Source organism: Prionailurus bengalensis, chromosome D3 (genome assembly GCF_016509475.1).
Source record: "Prionailurus bengalensis isolate Pbe53 chromosome D3, Fcat_Pben_1.1_paternal_pri, whole genome shotgun sequence".
Lineage (NCBI taxonomy): Eukaryota > Metazoa > Chordata > Mammalia > Carnivora > Felidae > Prionailurus > Prionailurus bengalensis.
Window position 1 is genome coordinate 6,835,426 of NC_057356.1, and position 24,496 is coordinate 6,859,921.

At 61.8% G+C, this 24,496-nt stretch overlaps 1 protein-coding gene across 3 annotated transcripts in view; it reads right to left on the reverse strand.

Annotated features, from left to right (window-relative positions):
• Positions 1-1,297: 1,297 nt before the first annotated feature.
• The window catches only part of HIP1R (huntingtin interacting protein 1 related), a 28,957-nt gene continuing 5,758 nt past the window's right edge, over positions 1,298-24,496 (reverse strand). Inside the window, exons 1-32 of one of the 3 annotated variants that reach the window (XM_043557455.1) lie at positions 22,473-23,577; positions 15,597-15,660; positions 14,917-15,059; positions 14,621-14,677; positions 13,299-13,379; positions 12,821-12,897; positions 12,434-12,495; positions 10,548-10,688; positions 9,470-9,527; positions 9,297-9,372; positions 8,990-9,130; positions 8,828-8,889; positions 8,671-8,743; positions 8,393-8,576; positions 8,210-8,298; positions 8,006-8,122; positions 7,808-7,909; positions 7,340-7,534; positions 6,001-6,148; positions 5,798-5,884; positions 5,328-5,435; positions 5,040-5,176; positions 4,688-4,798; positions 4,417-4,475; positions 4,160-4,190; positions 4,014-4,076; positions 3,600-3,700; positions 3,373-3,478; positions 3,152-3,275; positions 3,015-3,076; positions 2,695-2,901; positions 1,298-2,486 (exon numbers count right to left, since the gene is read on the reverse strand). In XM_043557455.1, the coding sequence (XP_043413390.1) occupies positions 2,439-2,486; positions 2,695-2,901; positions 3,015-3,076; positions 3,152-3,275; positions 3,373-3,478; positions 3,600-3,700; positions 4,014-4,076; positions 4,160-4,190; positions 4,417-4,475; positions 4,688-4,798; positions 5,040-5,176; positions 5,328-5,435; positions 5,798-5,884; positions 6,001-6,148; positions 7,340-7,534; positions 7,808-7,909; positions 8,006-8,122; positions 8,210-8,298; positions 8,393-8,576; positions 8,671-8,743; positions 8,828-8,889; positions 8,990-9,130; positions 9,297-9,372; positions 9,470-9,527; positions 10,548-10,688; positions 12,434-12,476 (2,673 nt within the window). In that variant the 5' untranslated portion in view covers positions 12,477-12,495; positions 12,821-12,897; positions 13,299-13,379; ... (2 more) ...; positions 15,597-15,660; positions 22,473-23,577 and the 3' untranslated portion in view covers positions 1,298-2,438. Of the gene's footprint in view, positions 2,487-2,694; positions 2,902-3,014; positions 3,077-3,151; positions 3,276-3,372; positions 3,479-3,585; positions 3,701-4,013; positions 4,077-4,159; positions 4,191-4,416; positions 4,476-4,687; positions 4,799-5,039; positions 5,177-5,327; positions 5,436-5,797; positions 5,885-6,000; positions 6,149-7,339; positions 7,535-7,807; positions 7,910-8,005; positions 8,123-8,209; positions 8,299-8,392; positions 8,577-8,670; positions 8,744-8,827; positions 8,890-8,989; positions 9,131-9,296; positions 9,373-9,469; positions 9,528-10,547; positions 10,689-12,433; positions 12,496-12,820; positions 12,898-13,298; positions 13,380-14,620; positions 14,678-14,916; positions 15,060-15,596; positions 15,661-22,472; positions 23,578-24,496 lie in introns of those variants that run through there. The other 2 variants (XM_043557453.1, XM_043557454.1) reach the window with 2 other exon arrangements.

The following is a 24,496-nucleotide window of genomic DNA, read 5'->3' on the forward strand; positions in this document are numbered from 1 at the left end:
TCCTCGTTGCACTGGTCGGAAGGCGAGCACGGAGAACAGCCCCGTGAAGCCCTCCTACGGGATGCCATTCCCTGCACATCACTGCACGGGGAGGATGCGCCCGAGGCACCGCTGGGGCTTTCCCGGGACAAGGAAGAAAGCCTTTCTGGAGAAATCCGTGTGCTCGTTTGAGAATTTGTGGCAGATAGGGAGCTTACAGCCACACTTGGTGAGGACACTGGCTCCCTTCTCCGGGCCCCCCGTGCTTGTGAGGTCGTCAGGCAGGCCCGGTGGTAGGGGGCGTGATGAGATCAGATGCGGGGCTTCTTGTTTGGGGTCTCCAGTTAAAAGATTTGCTCACTGAGGACATGCTTTCAGAACCAGCTAACCTTTCTGTGTCTCGACTAAGCGGACTCGTGCCAGTTTTCACTGGTTGCATGTGGTGGAGCCAGTCGTCTGCTTGAAAGTCTTTCCTGAAGCTGGTTTCCCTTAGAAACGAGAACCAGGCCCCGGTTCCATCGCCCTGTTTATGAAGTTTTCAAAGCACTTCACCCCACCCACACCGCATACTGGTCCGGAGGGGGACAGGGCCCCACTTCATGCTCTGGGAAACCCCGGGCACAGGGAGTGAGACTCTCCTCTGAGGCCACATGCGGTGGGAGCCACCCAAGTTGATCTTTCTCTGCCCTGACCTGCATGGTCTTTGTTCCACAAATGCCGGTGGCCTGTGGGGGAAGGGGGCGCGCTGTGGGCAGCATGCCAAGGCAAGGCCGCCTGGCCGGGAGCCCTTGGCGGGGGCGCCCCCGCAGAAAGCGGGTGTCTGCACAGCCAGCTGTGCTCTTGGGAACCCAGAGGCCTGTTAGGCTCTTAATACAAGGCTGTGTGTGGCCACGCCGGTTCAGTCCAGACCAGACAGGAGTCCGCGTGCTCACCGCCAAGCCCCGGTGTGGGCCGTTCTTAACTGCGGGGACTCAGTGGTCACTCCTCCCCCTTCCCAAAGAAGCGTGGCTTCTGACAGGGCTGGGGGAGGGGGAGGGGGTGTGTGTGGACAAGAACCCAGGGGACTTGGGGTGGCAGTAGAGGCCAGGGAGGAAAGACCCAAGCCGCGACTCACCACGGAGGTGTCTGTCCTACGGCCGCAAGTCACAGACTTCCCAGGAAACGAGCCAGGCGGAACCGGAAGCAGCCGTACAAGCTCTTCCGTAGTTCCAAGTGCCCTGTTACCTGCAGCAACTAAGTGGGTCCCTGCCCTGCGGTGCACGTCCCGGCCCTGGAGAAATGACAGCCCAGGCGCAGCCCCTCATGGTAGGGCAGTGACGACAGTCCAAGTGCATTTTATTGCCAGTCTGACTCTTCAACACAAGGAAAGACTAAAGGCAAAGCAGAAGAGCTGGTTCCTTGTGCTCATGTCCAGACCGTGGCTGGTACCGGAGCACCCTGCGGGCGGGGGGAGCTGCCGGTCCTTTCCTCCCAAGCTCTCCCGGGGCGGGGGCCCAAGGAACACACGTTCTTGCAAATCCTCCTCCCAGTGGGGGCAGGGCAGGCCCACGGTGGAGCGGGGCTGCGGCCAGGCTGCCGGGCACAAAGGTGCCCTTGATCTGGAGGACGGCAGGCAGGCGTCCTAGTTCTTGGGCTTTTTGTGGCTGAGCTGGGGAGGCCTTCGAGAGGTCTGGCCGTCACCTCATGAGGAGGGGAGGGAAGGAGGCAGGGGGGAGGTGGGGGCGGCAAAGGGGAACAGGCAGAACGGGGCCTCCAGGGCAGGAGCAGCCAGATCAGGGTCATGAAGGACAGGACACAGGAGGGTCACCATAGATTCCGGCGGAACAAACTCCCAGAGTGACCGCACAGCACCTGTGCCCGCCGGGCCCTCATCTCCCCAAAGGTCCTGTCCTCCACACTCCCGTCCCCGATGCCTTGGAGCGAGGCCCAAGGAGAAAGGGCAATGCTAGGCCGCTCTGGAGCAGTCTGCTTTGCTTGAGGCCACCCCAGCCCCATCGCCATGGACTCAGTGCCCGAAAGCTACAAGTAGGTGAAAGCTACAAGTAGCTACCACATCTTGCCTATGTCCCCAACAGCCAGCATGGACTGACCGTTCATCGCTAACCTCAGACCTTGAGTTCAAAAGGCAGGGGAGGTCCTACCCAAAGTCCCTCTCCTGGGGCCCTGCTTCTCAGGGTGAATACAAACTCACGAAGGAAAGCTTGAACTCAGAATATTACAGATGTTCCATGTGTTTCCTGAAGACGTCGTGGCTCAGGCCTGCTAGATCCTGGCTGCGCTCACGAGTGCCTGTTGCAGATGGAGAACCGGCCCCTGATCCTTTGGGTTCAGCGAGGGCTGGGGACCTCGGGGACACTGATCCGGTCCGTGGGGTGGGGGACCACACCCCGTGGAGGCTCCGCAGCCGAGATGGGGCGGCCACCCCAGGCCCAGGCCTGCCTGCTGGCCCCCTCGGGAGCCTAGTAGTTCACGAGCTGAGCCGGGTAGATGCCATCCTTCTTGTCCAGCTGCAGGAGTCAGAGTTGAGGGGCTCAGTGAACGTGGCTGGGTCCCCACACACCCTACCTCCCCTCGGCCCCCTGCAGCCTTCCCACCCCCACCATCCTCCCCGTGTTGCTGAAGCAGCATTTCTGCCCTGAGTCCCGCAGACTGGGGAGCAGAGACAGGGACGGCACCCCCGGGGCCCCTCCCTGCCCCAGTGCCGACGCTCAGCACCTGCTGGTCCTGCCGGGCTGCCACACTGGGCTTCTGGGCTAGGGGTGGCTTCCTGGAGGTCCCACCACGGGGGGCAGCACTGGGTCGGCTGGGCTCCTCCTCGCTCAGTGTCCCCACGCCGCCAGCCAGCACGTAGTGCTGCTTCCGCAGCTCCCCCAGCCGCATACGCTCCGCCTCCAGCGTCTTCTCCAGCTCCAGGACACGAACCTGCAGCCCCGCGTGCCCGCTCAGCACGGCCGTGTGGCCCACCCTGCCCGCCCTCCCAGAGCTGGGCCCTCGAGGAGGAGCGGGAGGCACGGAGGCCAGCCGCAGGCACCCACCTGGGTCTCCATCTCCTGCTTCTTCAGCTTGATGAGGGACAGGCCGGAGAAGTCCATGGTGTCTGTGGCCAGAACGGGACAGGGTTAGTGCCTCTGCGCCCGCCCCCACCCCGGCTGCGGCCAGGGCCCGGGCTCACCTCTTTCTTCGATCTGCTCCTGGCCTGATCTGGTGGAGGCCACCACGTTGGCGGCCATCTCGTTGACGGTGCGGGAGCACTCCTGCAGGCGGCTCAGGTGCGGGCTGTGTTTGTCTGCCTTCACCTGGGGGGGGCGCGGGGGCAGGTCAGCCTCACCCCTAGCACGTGGGGCCCGTCTGCCACAGCCCAGACCTGAGAGGCCGCTGCGCGTGAAGCCTCACCTTGGAGGCCGCCACCAGCTGGGCCGTGCTGGCTGCGATCTCGTGCGAACAGACGATGAGCTCTTCGTACTTGCCCGTGTGGAGCACCACCCTGTCGGCCGACTCCCTGCGGGCAGAGCCGGGTGGGGCCTGGGTCTCCGACCCTGGGGACCCCGGGCCGCCTCCACGCTCCCTCCCCAGACCCTGAGCACCGAACACCCTGCCGCCCCCCACCTGGGGCGACATACACCAGCTGCGTGGCTCCCCAGCCCACGGCCTTGGAGGCGGAGATGAGGCCTTCGGTCCACCTGGAGTTCTTGGCATAAAATTCCTGCTGCGTGGCTGCCCCCTAGCGACAACAGGAGGGCAGGGCAGGGCAGGGCGGGGGGGACCAGTCAGTGACGGTGCAGGTGGGAACGGAGCCCCACATGGGGCCCCTCTGCCTTCACCTCAGCCACGAGGGTACGTCCCTGGGCCGCGGCGGGATTCAGGCGGGAACCCCGGGCGCACCGTGCGCATCACTGGGTGGGGGGAGGGTGTCGGATCACTGCACGCTCCGGGAAGCTCGTGCCTGAAGAAGCCCTGAGGTCAGCTGAAGCCCAGGGTGGAGTGATCCGGAGGGCTCTGAGCTCACGCCCCCTTCGGGAATCGGGCCCGCTCACCCTGCCGCCCTCCACGATTTCCTTCTGCAGGCTGGTGGACGTCGTCACCAAGAGCCGGATGGCCTGCCAAGACCAAAACACATGTCACTCTTGGGGTGGTCTTCCCAGGCACGCAGCCCACCCTGGGGTCGCAGTCAGCCACTCACCTTCATCAGGTCTGTGCACGAATTGAGGATCCTGAGGCAAGCAGGGAGGTGCAGGGACGGGAGAGAGAGAGAAAGAGAGAGAGGAATCTACAGCGTGACCCTGGAGAGCCTGCCCTCCGCGTGGACCACCACGGGGCCCGACACGGCTGTTCAGCAGGCCGGGCTGCACTTGTTCCCGGTCCCTTGTGGAGAGCTAGGCAGGCAGGACAGAGCACCCCGGGGTCTGGGGGGCTCGGGAGTGGTGAAGTGGGGCTCACCTCTCATTCACCTCTAGCTTCACCCCGGAGCTGGCATGGCGGGCCTGGTTCATCATGTCCTACAGCCAGTGACAGAGGTCAGCGGGCTGAGAGGGTGGTGTGAGAGGAAGGGGGATGCGGTGCCGGACCAGCTCCCCCCGCCCCCCAAACGGCCACGGGGCCGTCCGCCCCGTGGACGGGAGCGCAGAGGCGGGCAGAGCCTGCACTCAGCCCAGCGCAGCCCCCGGGGCTCCTGCAGAAACCGGAGGAGCCCCCGCAACCCGGGCCTCACCTCGATCCTCCGCACGGCGTCTTCGATGGCCGCGGACGTGGCCGCCATCTCCTTGTCCACCACGGCCCCGAGCTCCTCCTGACGCACGTCCAGGCTCTTGGGCTTCAGCTCCTGGGGAAGAGGCATCTAGGAGTCAGGCGGGGCGGACTGGAGTCCCAGCAACCCCGGGGAGCCTGGGAGAGGCTGGAGTGGCGCTCTGTCCCTGCCCCGTGTCCTCCAGCTGCCAGCGCCACAAATGAGCACCGGTTCGGCCCGAAGTAAAGGCGGCTGCGGGGAAGTTGGGGCCCGGAGCCTCACCCCAGCGTCCTCACCCCTGTGGACCCCCACCCGGCGCCGCGGCCGCACACCTCACCTGGCCCAGCTGAAGGATGCCCCGCAGCGGGGTCCGCACCAGGCCGGGCTGGGCCTGCTGCAGGGTCTGCTGCTGCTGCAGCTGCCCCACGAGCTCCAGAGCCCGGGCCCCGCACTCCCGGCACGTGTCGATCAGGCCTGGGCGGGGAGAGGTCCGTCAGGGAAGAGCACCCGGGAGCCCCGGAAGATGCCCCCGCACCGGGTCCGACGCCAGGACCGGTGTGTAGGCCCCTGCCTTCCCTGGGTCCACACGGGCCCCAGGTGGGAGTCAAGCCCAGGGCCCACTTACGGTCGGCAGGGTCGGTGGGTGCCAGGTGGGAGGTGGCACCACCGTTGACGATGGTGTCTGCGGCCACGTGGGAGAAGTGGGTCAGGGCTGCCACCAGCACAGAGGCGTCTGTGGGGGAAGGAGAAACGGAACCCTCACGCCACTGCCACAGGGCGAGGCCAGGCAGGCTGCTCACGTCCTCTGCCCACAAGCCTAACAGGCACCAGGGCCCGGAGAAGAAACAGGCTCGGGGGATGGGAGGTGGGGAGGGGGGAGAAGAGGAAGGTCACGGGGAAGAAGAGCCTACACCACGTCAAGTGGCTAGACAGCAGCCAAGCCGGGAACAAAGCTAGGTCTGGGTGATCCCAGGCTCCCCGGCAGGCAGGAATGGGCTCCCGGTGGGCGTGTGCAGGGGGCACGGCTCTGGGAAGCTCCCCAGTGGCAGGAGGCAGCCATGGCCGGCGGAATGGGCACCCCACCGCCGTGCTCACCTGACCCGGACACCAGGTACTGGGCATGGCCCTTCTCCAGGGCGCTCACGGCGTCCAGGGCTGCCTGGGCCCTGCTCACCAAGTAGTCTGTGGGCACAGGGAGAGGCGGTCAGGGGCGGAGCCTGCCTGAGGCCTCATCGCCTTCCGCCCCTCTTCTCAGGGCGGGCTGAGCACCCCACCGGGCAGGGAAGGAAAGGCCCTACCCGGCGAGCTGGTGCAGCGCAGGTGCAGGGGGTCATCCAGCTTGGCCACGGCGTCCTGCAGGATGCGCTGGGCCTCGGTGGCAGTGGCCCGGAGCACTGCAAACTGCTCATCCACAAGCCTACGCCGCAGTTCTTGCTCCTGAGACTCCTGGGGGGAAGGGGAGAGGCGGCTTGGACATCCCAACCGGGGGTCAGCGCTATGGCAGCCAGGCAGGCGGTCAGCTGGGACCCTCGCTGGGGAGGGAGGTCTGAGGAGAGGCCCCGCACCGACCCCCTGCTTGGACTGCTCCATCACGAGCCCGCGGGCAGCTTGGCAATACCGACAACCAATGGGGCGCCTGGGCAGCTCAGTCAGTTGAGCGTCCAACTTTGGCTCAGGTCACGATCTCAATAGTTCGTGAATTCGAGCTCCGCGTTGGGCTCTGTGCTGTCAGCAAAGAGCCTGCTTGGATCCTCTGTCCACCCTCCTCTGCCCCTCCCCCACCCTATCTCCAAAAAACAAAAGACAACCAAGTTAAAAAGCAGACAAAAGATCTGAACAAACATGTCTCCCCAAATACACAAAAGGCAATGAACACACACAAAAGACATTCAACACCATAAACCCTTAGCGAAATGCGAGACAAAAAAACCACAATGAGATACCATCTCACACCCACTAGGGTGGCTAAAACGACCACAGACGGTACCAAGTGCTGTTAAGGTTGTAGGAAAATTGGGGCAGCGGTTAAGTGTTTGTCCGACTTTGGCTCAGGTCGTGATCTCACAGTTCGTGAGTTCGAGCCCACAGAGCCTGCCTCAGACCTCTGTCCTCTGTTTCTCTGCCCCTCCACCCCGGCCGGTTCGCTTTTTCTCAAAATAAACTTAAAAAAAAAAAAAAAGGTTCCCCAGAAATGGACAACTGCATACGTTCCTGGCGGGAACAGAAACAGCACAGCCCCTCTGGTTCATGGCGTTACCCCCAACTGCCAAAGTGAAAACACCCACCAACTGATGACCAAGTACACACAATGGATTCTGGCCGTGGGACACTCCTGGGCCACGACACTTGGATGAACCCGGCCAACACTGCTCGGTGAGAGAAACCAGTCCTATTGTGAGGTCCCGTCCACCTGCAATGTCTGCAATAGGTCGATCCAGAGGGGAGAGGTTGCCAGGGGCTGGGGCTGTCAGAGGGGCGTGGGGATTAACTCCTTCGTGGGTGAAGAGTTTCTTTTTGGAGTGGTAAAAATATTCTGGAAGTACAGGGCGGACGCGCAACCCTTCGGTCGATCGGGAAGCAGGCCGGGTCTCGACGCAGCTGTTGCTGTGGTGGGGGAGGGGGGAGCCGGGGCGTCACCTTGTCCGCCAGCTGCCTCTGCAGCTCAGCCGTCTCCCGAGAGCCGCGCTGCTGCTCCTGGCTCAACGCCGCCTCCTTCTCCCGCACCAGGCCCTGGGCCGCCAGCAGGTCCGCCTCCTGTCGCTGCACCGCACTGCTCAGCTCGGCCTTCTCTGCGCTCAGTGCGTCCAGCCTGGAGCTCAGCTCGGAGCCGCTCTGCAAACACCCGGCACGTGAGCAGGGTGGCCTTGCCCGCACCCTGTCCCCACCCAGGTTCACGGACCACCCCCGAGAGCCACGTTCTCCTTAATCTCCCCTTAGAGAACTTCCCGAAGGCCAGGGCCCCCTTCCCGTGTCCCCTGGGTCAGAGCTGCACCCCAGGACTGAACCAAGCTACTGGCATCCGGGCATGGCCCCGCTCACGGGAAAGAGGACCCTAACTCCTGCCCGGCCGGCTCCCGGAGGCCACCCCACATGCAGCGGCCATACCTGCTCCGTGCGGCTCAGGGCCTCCCGCGTGCGCACCAGCTCTCCCGCCTTGGCCTCCAGCTCCCTCTTGAGCTTCTCCAGCAGGTCAGTCTGCTCCTCCAGCTGGGACAGGACAGCGTGTCACGGCGGGCAGGGTGGAGGTGGGGGAGGCGACACCAGAGTCGGGGCCACGGGGGCCCACGCACGCCCGGGACGCACCTTCAGCTCGGACTCCCGTCTCTCTTGCTCCATCTGGAAGGCCAGCTGCTCCTTCACCCGCGCCACCTCCTCCTGGCTCTGCTGGGTCACCGTCAGCTGCTTGGCCGTGTCCGCGTTCTGCGCAGGTGAGGCACAGGCTCACGCTCCGCCACCGCCAGGGGGCCCCACTCAGCGTCCGCCCGTCACGCCCGTGCCTCCACCTACCTTCCTGAGCAGCTCGGCGTGTGTGCTGATGAGCTCGCTGTGCTTCTCCTTGAGCTTCTGGTAGCGCGCCTCGGTGGCGCTGGCCCTCTCTGCAGGGGGCAGGGGAGGCGGTGGTCCCCAGCTGCCCGCCCGCCCGCCCGCCCGCCGGCCGCCCCCCGCCCCGGCCCCGCGCCGCTCACGCACTCTCGGCCTCCTCGCGCAGGCCCTGGTTCCGCTCGCCTTCCCGCTGGGCGGCCTGCAGCTGGGTCAGCTCGTGGCGCAGCTGCTCGTTGTCCACCAGCGCCTTCTGCTTCTGCTTCCGCTGCTCCTCCAGCTCGGCCTCCAGCGCGTTCACCTGGCCCTTCAGCTGCGAGACGTAGCGCTGGGCCTGTGCGGCCCGAGGACGGTGGTGTGGGGACCCCGCGCGCGTGTGCGTCGGTGGGGGTGCGCCACACAGCCCGGCCCCACGACCCCGCCCTCACCTCCAGCCTGATCTTCTCCAGCTCTGCGCGGAGCGTCTCCACCTCTCTCTTCAGGGTCTCGATCTGCACGTCCCTGGGGACAGATGGCCTTCCAGGTCAGTCCTGACCACCGCGCAGTCCCCGCCACAGGCGGCCCCCGGCCCTCACCTCGCCTCACCTGTCATCCTTCAAGGAGCCATTGGGGGGTCCGAACGTCTGCTCAAAGAGGTCGGCCACCACCTGCCACACAAGCACCGTGACCCAGGGCCACGCCCCAGGGCCCTGCAGGCCAGGGGAGGGCGCGGGCAGAAGGACACCCGACCAAAAGGGGGAACCTCACCGCTGGTTCCCCAGCCGGGGGCCCCGTGCTGATCTCAATGAGGTTCTCGGGCTCCTCATCCTCAGGGGCCTCCTCGGGGATCACCACCACAGGCTTGATGTGCTCGGCCAGCGCTGAGGCCCGCAGGAAGTTGGGAGGTCCCTGGGGGAGGGGCAATGAGTGGGAGCTGCTCACGGCCCCGGGGGAAGACCCTCTCAGTCGTCCCCAGCGCCCAAGTGGGGCCCCAGCAGGCACCCAGGGTCCCCCACGCGCCCAGAGTAGGAACAAGGCTGCAGCCCAGGGGCAGCCTGGGGAATATGACAGGTACCTCAGGCAGCCGGGGGATCTGGATGAGCCGCTTAAAGTAGAGCATGTCAGAGGCTCTCCGGAAGAAATTTCTGAGGCTGCAGAGGCAGATGAGGGGAGGTCACAGAAGGGCCGGACCTGGACAGGAAGCCCAGCTCACCAGGCCGCAGAGCCTCCTCCCTGCCCGGGCCATACCTGTGAAACTGCTCGTGGAACCGGTCCCTGTGGCCTTGCAGGGTGTCAGCTGGGAGACCTGAGGGCAGGGATGTTGGACAGGACTTCCCCTCTGCCCCCTGCTCTGTGACTTGCAAAGACTTAACCTTCCCTCCCTCCCGTTCCCACTCTGCTCCACCACATTCTAGAAACCATCGTAGAGGGGAGAGCACCTGCTGCCTGGCCAGGCCCCCCACCAACTGGGAGAGTGAGGTGAGGGGTTGTGAGGTGAGGGGAGACCCCTACAGGGGTGTGGCTCTCGACTCTGAGAAGGGGTGGGGGGGTGGGCGCTCCAAAGTCAGCATCTTGACCACAGCAAGCCTGATCGGCGCATGCCTGTAGGGGGCGCTGTGAAATCGCTTCTGGACTCCAGCTTGGGCTGATAGCACTGCAACAGCTCATTCACCCCAGGCCCCTGGTTCTCAGGGTGGGGCGTGGGGACCAAGACCTCTTCAGAGGGTCGACCGAGGCCAAACCCTCTGTGAACGGGGAGCAAGTGACGTGCGCCTCTTTGGATGTGTCACGCCAGCCTGCGGGATGCGAGGCGCCCCAGTGGGCTGCCCTCAGAGGGCAATCCCTCCTTCAAGACCAGGGATTTCAGAGACCTGCAAACGTGCAAAACCACACCCCTCTTCTCACTAGACCCCTGTGTTGGAGAACAGTGCTTTTCCACCACAACTGTGGTGGTTATGTTAAGGCTAGTGTACTACGTCACATTTAACTGAGAAGTATTTTTTCGGGGCGCCCGGGTGGCGCAGTCGGTTCAGCGTCCGTCTTCAGCTCAGGTCATGATCTTGCGGTTCATGGGTTTGAGCCCCACATCGGGCTCTGTGCAGACAGCGTGGACAGAGCCTGCTTGGGATTTTCTCTCTGTCTCTCCCCCTCCCCCCACCTCTCAAAAATAAACATTTTTTAAAAAATAACTTTTTTAAACGTCTTGATCTTCATTTCTGATACCGCCAATATCTGTCAACGTAAGCCACCTAAACACAGCCCTCTGTGGCTCCGGCTGAACCTCAGGGGGCCCGAGGCAGGGCGACAGGGGGCCGGGGGGACTTACAGGCGTGCAGCTTGAACATGAGCTTGACTGTGTAATGGTAGAGGTGGCTGCAGTCCTGGATGACCTGGATGAGGGGAGCCAGGCGGCACTGGCCCGAGGACATCTGGGACACAGCGATGGCTGTGTTGAGCTGCCGGAAAACTGCAAACAGAGGTGGAGGGAGCAGCATGCGCATGGGAAGCTGGAATGTGGCCTCGGTGACAGGCTCGTGAGAACAGTGCAGAGGGTGGGCCCCACGCTCTCATCTCGGGGCATCGGCAGAGCAACCCTGGGAGGCAGCGGCCTGGGGACCTGCCTTGCTGGTTCTAGCCAGGCCAGGACAACTCTGTCCCAGGTCCTCGGACACTAACATGCTCCAAACTGCTAGGACAGGAGCCCCTGTGCTTTGGCTGCCCCAGATGGACCCGAGAGCCCTCATAAACTAGGGCAACAGCAGGGTCGGGGCAAAGAGAATACAGGTCGGCTCAGCAAGGGTTTCCAAGAGCCACCACGCAGTGCACCCGGAATGAGGGGCTGGAGGGATAGGGTGACTTCGAAGGTCCTGTACCCGTGGGCCTCGAGCTCATCCTCAGTCTTCGAGGGAAGAAGGAGGCTCAAAGCAGTGTAGCCAAGTGCCTCATCTTACAACTGTGATGAGAGCCACAAGGCAGCCAGATCGGGACCTGGTTCTGAAAGCCCCAAGTGACCCCAAAACCTCACTTGCACCCAGGGTCAATCTCCCCTGTCCCTGACCATCAAGCCTTTCGTGAGATCAGCCAAGTAGGAGGGCCAGGGACAAACACGAGGCTGCCCCCACCACAGCCGGCCTCTTATCTAGGGCACAGAGAGAAATGACAACGGGCAGACCGCACGCCAGGGTGGCCCATGCACGACACAGATGCCAGGACAAGCCCTGGGGCCCTGTCCTCACCTGGCCTAGGGTGGGACCGTTTGCAAACCTCCAAGCCCAGGAGGAGCAAGACGCAGCTAAGCATGGTCCTTCACCCTCTAAATCTTAACATTCAATTACGTGTCACATCAAGTACATCTTCCTATAAAAACTGAAACACACATAAAATACTACTTGGGGTTTGATACGAGGCAAAACCATTTCTCCACTGAGGGGCATTCAGGATGGTTCTCCAGGGAGACGCCGGCCTGTGGACCGCTAGGCTGCCCCTTCTTTGTGCTTCATCAAGAGGTGAGTGTTGCAAGGGGCGGGGCGCCCAACTGTGGGTTTTCTCTATCTTCCCTCGTGGGGGCCGCTGTGAGAAGCACGTCTCGTCCCTGCCAGTCACAGGCCGGCGGCCACGCTCCCCAGTGGGGTCCGGGCTCCTCTGGGTACAGCTCAGAGTCCAGATCCAGGAGTGCCAGGAGGCTGCCTAGACCCACCTCTCTCAAATCCCGATTTTCCCTTAAAAAGGCATTTGCTATTCGTTCTCCTACAAAGAGCACTGAGTCACCCAACAAGACATCCTGAAGCTGCCGCCCAGAACAATCCCCTCCGCGGCCCCGAGAGAGCGAGCCCTCGGAGATTTCCTGTCCAGCAGCTGCTGGGTCCCTGGGCTGTGAAGTCCATGACTCACAGGCCTTTTACAGCAGGAAACACGCAAGATGACCCAAACCAACTCTCTCCTGGGAGGGCTCTGCAGATGCCCGACGCAGGGGGAACCGAGTCAGGAGGGGGCGCCGCTGCCCGGACACCTCTGAGGCCTGGCGCCCTGCAGGAGCAGTGGACACCTCTCCCCATGTCCTGGGGGCACCTGGAGGCCCCCTCACCCCCTCCTAGCAGGGGCATGGACACCGGGGGCGGAATAAGCTGGTGGGGCTAACTTCTCATCCGGCTCTGGGCCCTGAGGAACCACGCAGGACCCAGGGGGGCCGGGCCTCCTCCTTGCTTGGCTTACCTGATTCAGAAAGCCTCAGCTCACAGTCCATGTAATCAAACATCTCCACGGTGAGCTGGAAGCTACAAGGGGAAGGCGGAGGGCTGAGCGGAGGGGCAGGGGACTCACCGCACGAGACGCGCCCCCCAGGCGGGAAGAGGGAACACGGCTCATCCAAGAGCCTCTGTGCCGGACAGCCGTCTTTCAGCCAAAGAGGCCAGATTCCAAATAAACCCCAGCCCTTGAACTTCAGCCTCATTTCCTGGGAACGGGACCCTCTGCCCCAGCCAGCCGCTGATGAGCACCTGGCCTCATGGACCCAGAGTGTGGAACGCTGAGGGAGCCACCGGGGAAACCGAGGGAGAAAGGAGGTGGCGCCAGGCAGCCACACTGTCCTGAGGGACTCACATGTTGTTGACGTCCGTCCCAGCAGTTTTCTCCAACACTTCGTCCGTCACTTCCAGGCCCGCAGGAAACTGGGGGTGCTGTGGAGAGGACACCCCCACTCAGCCGAGGCCCAGGCTGGCCCCGGCCCAGAACGGGTTCTAGCTTCTGAGGAAAGGAGGAGATGCTGGGGATGCCTCTATCTGCCCCGGGCACTGGCTGAGGGGGCTGCAGGTGACGGGACAGATGGGGGACAGGGAGGAGGGGACGTCCAACCTGGGCAAGAGGCTGCCTGGAGCCAAGGGCAAAGCAGACACTCCCCCCGGCATTAGAGGAAAACGTCTCAAGTTGCCCTGACTCTCAAGGCACCCTGGGCACCTCTGCTTTCCCCTCAGGTCAAGGTTGGGACACAGTAGATGCCACCACCCGGCTTCCCAGGATATCACAGAGAGAAAAGCCCAGGGTCCTCCACCCCCAGCCCCATGACGCCCGAGGAAACTACCTTGAGGTGGAAGGAGATTTTGGTCAGCAGGAGTTTGGTATAAACATTCACCAGCTGTCCGTAGCGGTCATGCAAATGTCCCTGTGGAGAAAGGAGCGCTGGGAGGAGGGTCTCCTGCCCCAGGAACATGCCCACAAATCCTACAGGACCTGTTCACGCTTCGGGGCCAACAAGACAGCAGAGGTGGGAAGGCGCAGGACGCCAGCTGAGTGTCCCTCCCCCACGTGCCACACGGACAGACGTTCACGCACAAATGCCGCTCAGCCCTCCAGAGGCCGCCAACGCATCCCTCCTAAGGGCCTCCGCCAGCCCTACGCTTTGTCTACGGCTCTTTGTTGTTTGTTTGGTTTTTTTTTTAATTTTACTCCTAGTCCTTCTTGCCAAAGAAACTCTTGCGTGAAGAAGGCTCTTTGTCCAGGGCAACAGGCCAGCTCAGAGTTGGGACGCTTCATTAAAATGCTGGTGGCAGCCGAGGAGGCACATTCTGCCGGGTCCGTGTACACATCCTCCCAGCTGCCTCCCCGGTCACCTCCAAACACCGTGGCCCCTGCGAGCACGCCAACTGGGCCTGTGTCCGCAAACACCACCACGGGCACTATTTTCTTGACTTCAAGGGACATCTGTGAGACACAGCAGCTCGTGTCTACGCCAGCAGGGCCTCCCTCTACAGCCCAGCTCCGAGGCCTGCCCTGACCTCGGCCTACCCCATGAGGTCCCAGCAGTACTCCCAGGTGACAAATAAGGCCAGAGGTCCTGTCCCCACCCCCATATTCCCTGAGGGCTTAGAGTAGATCTAGAATACAAGCTTTTGGGGCTTCCAAACTTTATTATGGATAAGAATCTTCTGGAAGTTTTTTGAACCCAGTTTCCAATCCTGAGATTCTAAAGCAGCCCCAGTCGGGGGGGGAGTGGGGGGGGGGTGGCGGGCGAGGAGTCTGTACCCCTCACAGTGGCTGTAACCGCCAGTCAGACACTCAGACTGAGGTGTCGCCACATTTCCCAGCTCACAGGGACCACAGGGCTGCTGAGTTTCTGGAGCTAGGGGGCCCGTTAGTTATGCGTTTGGAGCTTCCCAGACAAGACCTTAAAAGCAAGGCTGAGGTTTCATTTACTGACGTCCGTCTGCCCCCAATGTCTCCCCAGATAACACTGTGACTTCTACTCTGAGGGAAAGGAGGGAAAAGACACCCATCTGCAGGGAGCTCCCATTCACTCGGCCCCACGAGCTGGGGGTCAGGACGCCAAGCGGGACCGTGGCTGGGCTTTCTGGACGATTCCCTCCACCAGGTGCGAAGGCCACCATGCTTGCTCCCTGCACTTACCCACAGATCTCCGATCTCCCGAATGTTGCTCCGATGGCGTTGGCAGTCATGTAGCACCTGCAGTGGCAGCGGGGCGGGGGGGGGGGGAGGAGGAGGGGAGGTATGAAGAACCCGGACTCACGCGGGCGGGGTCCCAGCGTATGCACCGCCCATACTGGCTGGCACGCCGAGGGCAGAGAGGGGTGGGGACAGGGACACTGCTCTGCCTCCCTGGGGTACTGGCCTGCTCAGGCAGCAGCAGGTGGAGGGCCCGAGAGCCCCGCCCCTGTCAGCACCAGTGGAGAGTGGCGACTCACATTCGGGTGCCCGTCTCGGAGGACCTTGTGGAGCACGTGGCAGAACTTCCAGCTGAGGATAGAGCTGCTGGGAAGGGGCAGACCAATGGCGTAGGACCAGAAGGTGAAGGCCCCCTTCTCATGGTGAGTGCCCAGAATGATGCCTACCAGGGTCAAGGCCAAGTGCAAGAGGCAGAGACTCAAGTGTAGGGAAGGCTGGGGTGCTCGGCGAGTGCAGCTGAGTGACGCAGGGAGAAGGCTGGCCCCTCACCCACAGCCACCCGGCACCTTCTCCCGACACCCCTCTCCCACCACGTCTGCAGGAGTTCGCCGAAAGCAACGGTTTCTGCCAAGGTCAATCCTCACAGATTTAACCGGGACCGACAGCCCAGGACTATAGATGGTGTTGCCCAGATGGGACTGAGAATGTAAAAGCAGCAGAGCAAGGCAGGAGACCCGGCTGGCCCGGGGCCACATGAGCATGCGCCTTCTCGGGCCTCTGTCTCGTCGAGGGCACGCTTGACAAAGCTCTGGTGGCCGGCCACCTGCACTGTTCCCCGCCCCCCAATTCACTTCCCACCAAGTCCACAGTCAGCGATAACGCAGGGCAGGCCCACACCCTCCTCTCACTCTCCCTGCCTCCCCCCAGAGACCAAGAGGGACAGCGGCCGGCCTGCCCGAAGCAGGGAAGGGAAGGATACGCCGGGCATGCTTCTCCTTCACGGGGGCCTCCTGGGTGTTGATGGCTTTGCTGATGCTGATGGCCTGGGAGGGAACAGAGGAGGCAGAGTTCAGAAACTCACCAGGCAGACTTCTCCAGAAGACACAGGATGGATTCTTCCTGTCAGCCAAAGGAAGGTGTAGAGAGCTCTGAAGACTTTTCTTTTACTTCACTCGTACAGCTCAAAATGAGTTAATACCCGATGCCAAAAAGCCCCTGGGAGCCTTCTAGGGGCTAGGATATAAGGACAGAGGCTGGCTGGTAGCTGCAGGACCCCACCTCTGGGCAGACACCTGTGTGTGCGTAGCTCACCCCAGAAGGGGAGGCCCCCTGGGCCCCAGCGGGAGCGGCCACTTGCAACAACGTGGCATCCTCCGCCCTATCCCTCCTGAGCCCTCGTGAAGACACGTGTGTCACCCCCCACCCACATTACTGTGGGGCAAGGCCACACGGCTACTACACGGAAACACGGGACAAACCCAGGTCCTGTGGCCCGTCTGCCACGCGGGCCGCCTCCCTCCTGGATGGGGACAAGTCCTGACTCGGTGCCTACCCTCACTGAAGCAGATGGTGACCGTGCCCCCTACTGGGGGCGGTGGGAAGTGGGGGGATCCGCTCAGCATACCTGCTGCTGCCACTCGGGCACTGAGCAAGCAGCCATGTCACTTGTGGGCAGAGGTCCTCACCCATGTCCACCTGCTGGGGTCCTGTCTCCTCCCCCTTAGGTCAGAGCCTCCACAGCCCGAGGCCTCCTGGATGGGACTGCTCGCTCAGCAAAGGGCCCCAGCACTTAACACCGGTCCCAGCTTTCCTCGAGGGGATGTTTTACTCCTCTACCTGCAGGCAGGTTCTACAGGCCTCTGTCCAGATGCCCAGCACTGAGCTGGGGACATCAATGTTTGTGGCTGGAGAAGAGCCGCCTATGTCCCCTGGTGGGAGCGACAGGCAGGTGCCCGGCAAACCTACAGACGCGATCCTTCCGTCCACCACTGGTCCTTCCCCAGGGCTCACGGCAGCCTGCCCCCCAGGCCATGCAGGATCTGCAATGGCTGAGCAAGGGTTGGGGCTGCCATGTGCCCTCACCCTGCAGCCCGGGACCCATGCCGGCAGGTCAAGGCCTTGTCAATAGGACACATTTGTGTGGTGGCCTGACTCAGACAGGAGTGGGGAGGGGACGGGGCAGAGGGAGCCCCACAGGGCAGCCCCGACACTTGCTTTCCTCTTAGCCCAGAGGCCGCCACGCCATCCACCTCCAGCATCCTCACAGCATAACTGCCCAGCCTGGCCAGGAGGCGGTTCACCCCTGCACACGTCCACCACGAACCGACTTTGGGCCTACTTGGCAAGGCTGTGAGATTTCCTCTGTCGGTAAGAAAAGCAACCCCACAGGAGCAGAGGCAGGCCTCTCCCATCAGGCACGCAGCTGCTGAAACCGGCCCAGCCCCCGCCCCCCCCCTGCTCCCCCCCCCGAGCCCACTGTGACCCCACTCACGGGACGCAGGAGTGCCAACCCCACACCAGGCCCCTCAGGGGCCACTCTCCTGGTGTCCCGTCCCAGGGTCCCAACGGAAACCCAGACAGGCTCTGGCTTCTCTTATTCCCAAAGCTGCGGCGAGCCAGACCTGGAAGGCTCCCTTGGCCATCTGTGTGCCCAACCTCCGCCAGCACAGCCTCCCTGAGGCCTCAGCGCCTGGCTTTGTTCAACAAGCATCACTGAGCAGCCGCCGGGAGAGAAGTCGAGCCCAGCCCCTACTTCTCCCGGCCCCACATAACCACCACACCCCACCCAGGCAGAACTCTGTCCACCACGGTGGTGGCGACACTGATGATCACCAACTGCCGTCTCCTAGGTGATTACACTGTTCGGGGAACAGGCGACACCTCCAGCAACAGCCTTAGGAAGTGGGCATGAGCCCATCTTCCTGATGAGAAAACTGAAGTATAGAGAGGTTAGGTGTCCTCTCTGTACAGCTACTAAGGACAAAGCCAGGTCCGGCTGCCTGTTGTGTCCTTAGCGACTCTGCCATACAGCGTCCCAGGCTCCTCCCTCCCATACGGGCACAGAGCTGGGAAGGGGCAGGCAGGGGTGGCCGTGCACAGGGCAAGGGCGTGGGGCCACACCTCCCCCAGCAGCACGCAGCTGCCAGCTCATAAGCCGGGAGTGTCCGGTCTCTGGGGGTGTGTAACTCCATCCCCCAGCTGCCCTGACACCTGAGCTGGCTCTTCTGACGACTGCCACCTGGTCTAGCCTGATCCGGAAGATTCGGGGCAAAAGCAGAGCCGAAGCGACACATGCTGAACAGGCCCAGGAGGAGGCTGTGGATGCAGAGACGCAACCCCAAGTCAGAGCAAGCTGAAGGGGTGCCCACAGTAACTGCTCTCCCTCCTGAAGGCCAGTGCTTTCTCCTCCTGGGGGCTGCAGCTGGAGAGCAGAGGCAGAGACGCGCCCTAAAGGGACAGGCTGGCTAGGGCCCAGCAAGGGAGGGGAGTGGTGGGGCGGGCAGCCCTTTCCTCCGAGCAGGGAGGAGGCAGGGAGGAAGCCGTACGCAGCAGGAGCCAGCAGTGCGTGGCTGAGCCAAGGTGGGGCGCCAGGGTGAGGCAGTGCCGCCTCCCAGTCGTCCCCCGGGTCACTCAACACAGCCTGTACTTCACCGATGGGCCAAATGTATACTGAGCACCCGCTCACTGCTGGACACTGGACCCCTCGAAAGACCACCCCCACCACCACCCCTTTTGGGTCTCTGCTCACCAGTCCCATTCCTGCTGCCACCCTATGTGTCTCCCCTGATTAACGCTTTTCCATGTACTCAGCTACTCAGCACCCCCTGACAAGGATGTCTTCCTTATTTGTCTATTATCTGAAGGTGAACGCCATGAGGGAAGTGTTTCTGCCTCTCCGGCTACCCCCAGCCCCTAGACGGTGGCTGGCACATGGAAGATCTCCCAAAGCGGGAGCCCCGGTGAGATGTGGTGTCTTGGGTACACGGCAGGATCTGGCCATCAGGCTCCTCCTCTCCCCCCACCCGCCCTCCCAGTGCTGGCGGCAGGAGCAGGGTCCCTCCTGGGGTGGGAACACGGCCCCGTTGTGTGCAGGGCAGCAGATGTGTGGGTCGGGAAGCCTCACAAGGAGGCACAGTGTTCACACAGAGGGAGTCTGTGCACACTTCACAGGGCCTCGCTTTTCCTACCAGGCACAGCAGCCAAGCCTCGTCCCGGGAGGGGATGTCAGGCTCCGGGGACCCCGTCTGCCTCCCTGGCCGGTCCTGAGTGGGCTGCAGGGGTGGGAAGAGCTTCAGGGTTCTTCTCCGTAGCGTCGGAACCTATGCGGGGCGACTGCGACACAGCTCAGCTTCTAGGGTTTACAGTCTCAAGGCGGCTCCACACAGCGGGGTATCCTCACAATAGCCTGCCAGGTGGCTGGGGGGAAATTCAGAGGGGAACCCAGCACTGCCATGTGGGTTCTCTCCAGCCTGCCGGCCTGAAAAATAGGCTTCTTCTGGCCCTGGTACAGCCACCTAGGCCAGAACTACCCCGGCAGCTCTGACAACAGCAAATTTAATCCCTCACGGCTGGCGGGATCGATTGCCATGGAGAGAAACAGCTTGGAGTGGAATGGATTGATCAGAGGCCCCGATGCCTGGGTGGAAAACCCAGAGCTGGAGAGAAGGGTCCTGGGGTGGGAGGGAGGACAGGTGGTGACTGTCTGGGGATCTGTCTGCTTATCTGACTCCCGGGGAAAAGAGGGAACAGTTCCCTTGACCTTTCAGTGGTTGGGATGGGGGGGGCCAGGGAGTGGTTCTCCCACTGCAGGAAATCAGGACAAGAACAACAGTGGGGAGTTCCGGGGCAGCCGTGAGACCCCAGAAATGCTCAGGGGGACTTTGGTGGGAGCTGGACGGTCTGCAGAGACAGGTTTCTTAGACCGGGGAGCAGGAGACAGAGAACGGTTTTACGGGCATTCAGGCCACTGCTGCCCCTTCTGTGCTGGAAAAAGCCAACCAGTCCACACTCGAGGCCCTGGGCAGCCACCTCGCCTGCAACCCTCTACTTGCTCCACCCAGTGTTTGGATGGTGAGCGGCTGGACCTTCCGAGGGGCAGAGGCGGGTACAAGGCGGGTACAGGCTAAGGGAGGGGAAGGCTCCGACATGCTCTGGAGACAGAAGCAAAATTGCTTTCACCGGGAAGCTGGTAAAAGGTGTATTTCCTGCCACAACGACAGCAAACTAGGCTAACTTAATAATAAAATGATTTTTATCAAGTTCGGCCACGGGCCAAGCTGCGTGCTGAGCACTTTACCAGTATTACCTCATTTAATCTCCTAAGTAACCTAGGAGGAGGCAGATGAGGAAAATCGAGGCTTAAAGAAGGTAATCACTTGCCCAAGGTCACAATAATGAAACGTTGACCAAGTGCTTTTGCCCTGCCAGGCACTGTTCTAAGTGCTTTGCATACTGACTTGACCCTCACACAACCCTCCCTCCCCCATTCACACGGAGAGAGAATCTGCAGGACTAGACCCAGGCTGCCCGGCTCTGGAAACTGTCCTCTCGGCCACCACTCCACCATTGGGTCCTGGAGGAGGGAGGCTGAGCCAAGGAAGCAGTGCGTCAACAGACGTCCTTCTTTGTCCCGCCACAGGAACCCTGCACCCCCTGGCCACTACCGCTCAGGGAGGACCTGGCCCGACTCCAAGTCAGAACACACACTCTGGATCAGGGATTCGTTCAAGCATCGGAGCGGCACCGAGAAGCTCACAGGCCCCCATGGCTCCCCTACTCCTGTGAGCAAGGGCATCTGACTCTGGGCTCTGACCTTCATCTCCGCTTACTCTGGCTCCCTCCCAGGGCAACTTCTGTCCTGCAGCCAGGACAAGCGAAGCCTGGGGACGCAATCCAAGGACCAGGCCGGAGAGAGCGGCCAATGGCGGCCATCCCTGGATGAGCAACTGGCAGGGACACGCACCAGGAAACATCCCAGCAGGTGCTGGTTCGGGAAAGAGGAAACCCTCGAGGTGGCCAGGCCAGGACCGGAGCCACAGCAGGTGGTACCTGAGAGGCTCGGTACCTGGCGTGGACTCCAGACGGAAGCAGGGCCTTGAGGCGTAGATATGGTCAGTGAAGCCAGAGGACCAAACCTGAAACCCCACTCAGTAGCTGCTCACAGCAACCCAGTCCCTGCCCCATCAGCTGTGGGGCTTCACAAAGAGCAAAGGGGACCCCAGGAAGTTTGGGGAGAGCCACACAGCCAAGGAGGGTAGTGGGGAGGAGAATCACTGAGGACAGAGCAAGAGTGTGGGCAGCTCACAGAGCCACAGCTCCTCAGCCCGACATTCACCAACGTCAGTTACGCTATGATTGTTTAAAAATTTTTTTTTTATTATTTATTTTTTGAGAGAGAGAGACAGCATGAGCAGAGGAGGGGCAGAAAGGGAGGGAGACGCAGAACCCGAAGTAGGCTCCAGGCTCCAGGCTCCGAGCTGTCAGCACAGAGCCGGATGCAGGGCTGGAACTCAGTGAGATCGTGACCTGAGCCGAAGTCGGACACTCAACCGACTGAGCCACCCAGGCGCCCCCAGTTACCCTGTTCTGCAAACCCCCAGCCCTCGCTCAGCAAGGGGCTAAGTAGCTGCAGAGGACGCAGCCCTGGCTGTCCTCTGTGAGGTCAGACATCCTAAAGGCCCCTTCGCCAGGAGACCCCGCGCCTGGGGACAAAGACAGGTCTTCTCACCGGCCCCACCGGTGATGCTGCTGCACCCCGGCCCACACACACACTCACATCATCCCATCTCACGGGGGAGCCTTCACTTCGGAAACTTTCCCTTTCCAGACGGAGGCTTCCCCATCTGGGAAGCGGGAATGAAAACCCCTGGGTCTTCTAGGATGCAAACATGCACAAAGCCTGTCGGAACACCTTGCTTTGTCACAGCCACACACTTCCCCCTTTTCTTCCTCACAGGGCCAACCAGCTCCCAGCCTCCAGGCGCATCTCCCCTCACCCAGCTCTCCACTAAAATGCTTCTTCCCGGAGGATCTTCCCCAACCATCCTCTCCGGACAGCAGCCTCCCATTTACTTCCCCGAGGACATTTATTACCCGAAACCGTCTTGTTTACCACTTAGTCTCAGCTTTTACCTCTGACCCCCAAACAGATGTCCACGGCACAAGGGACTCTGTGAGTCCCGCTCCCTGCTGTATCTCCAGTCCCCAAACCCGTGCCTGGCGGTCAATAAATCTTTATTGGATGAGTCAGAGTGAACACTTGAATGAACAAAAGCTCTTTCACATGTACTTTCTGGTTAAATTCAAGGCAGCGAGTGAGTGTCTTTCTCCAGCTAATAATTTAACCTCTAGTTAAGTAGTAAAAGCAACTATAAAACAATTTCTATTCTTAAAATCGGTCCTGAAATGAATCAGACTCAAGCCTCCTTGTGCCGTTATCACGACACTTCACAGAGGCACTCAGTGGGGCACAAAAACGTCCTTCAAAGAGCCAAGCACGGGGACAGGCAGAGAGGTGGGTTGCTCTCCGAAGAGTTGTTTGAAGGACAGCAAGACCTCGAGACCTCATTCAAAAGCGTTTGCCTTCTCAAAGGCCATCTCAATGGCCACTGCCACACACAAACACAGGATTTCTGCAGCTGGGGCGGCGCTGGGATGTGGTCACATGCAGAGCAGGGAGGCGCCCGGCAGCTTGCTAATTCTGGCAGATGGGAAGTCAGTGACGCAACACTGTCCTACCCCGATTCCTTCAACCGCTCAACTGGCATCTCTCGTCATTCACATGCCCCAGTCCCCGCTCGGTCCTGGCCCTGCGATCACCCAGTTTATGAAACTGCAGGGCCCTGTTGACACCTACCCCTCCTGACGGCCGGCGGGAGCTTCCCTGTCACTGGGACGCAGCTAACAAGTGGCAGCTGGACCAACGCCACTTCTCCCCAGGGCCCTGCAGGTGACAGGCAAAGAGGAGGATGACGTAGCCTCGAGTCCCGCCTCCGCAGGCTGCTGCTGAATGGACAGGGAGCCAGCCTGGGCGGCTTCCTTCCTCGGGCCCTGGTGATATCACTCCACAGACCTGTCTGTCCCACAAGCCAGGGGGCTGAGTCACCACCCCCTGGCAGGCGAACCCACTACAGTTTGAGGAGTGTGTGTATTTCAACCAGAGGAAACACAATCCTGCCTGGACTCAACTTTTCTCCACGGGCTCAGTCCTTCCCTGTGGTGGGTGCCTTGGGTGGCTTAGGTCTCACCAAGTGACAGCATCAAAGAAGGGAGACCTGCTGGCCCCGTGGCCTCGGTTCAGCCACACACAGCAAGCGTGTCTCCTCAGCGCTAGGACGGAGGAGGAGCCAACAGGTCCTGCCTGAGGATCTCGGGGTTCAGCAGGTAGTACTCAGGGGCTCAGAGGGGAAAGCAATGCGATCCCTGCTCCCGTGGACCGGAACGCACGCCCACCCTCACAGCAGCCATGGACAGGGAGACAGGGGGACAGGGGGACAGGGGGACAGGGAGACAGGGAGACAGGGAGACAGGGAGACAGGGAGACGGCGTTTAGGTCAGGAGAACCGGGGGAGCATAGCAAGGCTTGTGCAGGGGGGTTAAGCGGCTGACGGCTTCACCAACGAGGGCATATTTGAGTCCGCCCTGAGATCAAGGGAGGAGGAAGGCCAGCAGCGCAGCCCGGCTGGCAAAGGCATCTCCACTCTTTGCGCCAAGTGTCTCAGGTTAACAGACTGGGTTTCCCTGACCCTCGGCCAAACCGGCTCCGACTCCCGAGTTTCCACCGCAGCCGTGGGACTGAGCAAACCAGTGCCCAGTTGGGTTTCATTCACAAATGGGTCCGGCCTGGGGCAGGCTGGGATGCTGGCCTGGGGGCAAGGTGCTGGCTCCCCCCAACCTCGGGGCCTCCTCCCGGAGAAGGGGAAGTGCTTCTGGAGTGTGGGCACTTGCAGGCTCATTCTCCCAGGAAGAGGCCGTTCCCCACCTTCCCGTGTCCGCCCACCCCCGCAGCAGATCGGCCTCTCTTCCCAACAGCCCTCGCTCCCCCTTTACAGACGGCTACACTAGGGGCCCAGGGACAGAACCCTACAGGGACACTGGATTTTATTTCTGCTTTTCTCTACAGCAAAACCGCTACCACACGGCATTTCCTCTGCACCAGGCGGTCCTGCACTGTGAAGTCCCAAGTGCCCCCAGCCGCCCTGGGACGTGTGCAGGATTCTATCTCCATTCTGCAGGGAAGTCCTGCTCTGAACCGCTCTGCCAAAGCACACCTGTCCTCCTCACACTTCTCCCGCCTCCTGCACGGAGACAAAAGCTCCAGGAGAGGACACGGGTGGTCTCTGCCTCCCTGTGGCACACCTCAGGGCACCAGGCATAAGCCACACAGTCAATGGTCCTCACCAACGTGCCACGGGGACAAATGGCCATCAACAAGAGGAAGGGGAAAGGGAAGGACCAGCAGCCCCATCCCCACCTCAACTTGGACCAACAGGTCACATGACACCCCGAGAGCACAGGGAGATTCTGGAGGATTCTGGCAGCCCCGGGAGTCAGGAAGTCAGCTGCCTACCTGAGCATCACCAAGGGGAGGGCATGTTGGTGTGAGACAGCTGTGCACGTGGCAGGAAGGGCATGGCTCACCACCCATGACCCACCCCAGCTGACTCGGGACTCCGGCGAGGGGGCAGCACCCTAGGTGGGCTGTGTGCCTGTCTCTTTCCCTCCTTTTCAGAATGCCTTGGCTCACCTCCGTTCTTCAGCCATTCAATCTGTCTGCATCAGATGCCAGGCCCTGTGCCCACATGTGGGCACCTCATGCCCCCCACGACGGTGGGGGGACCGAAATGGGAGAGTCCTGGCTGTCCCCCACATGGTTTAGAC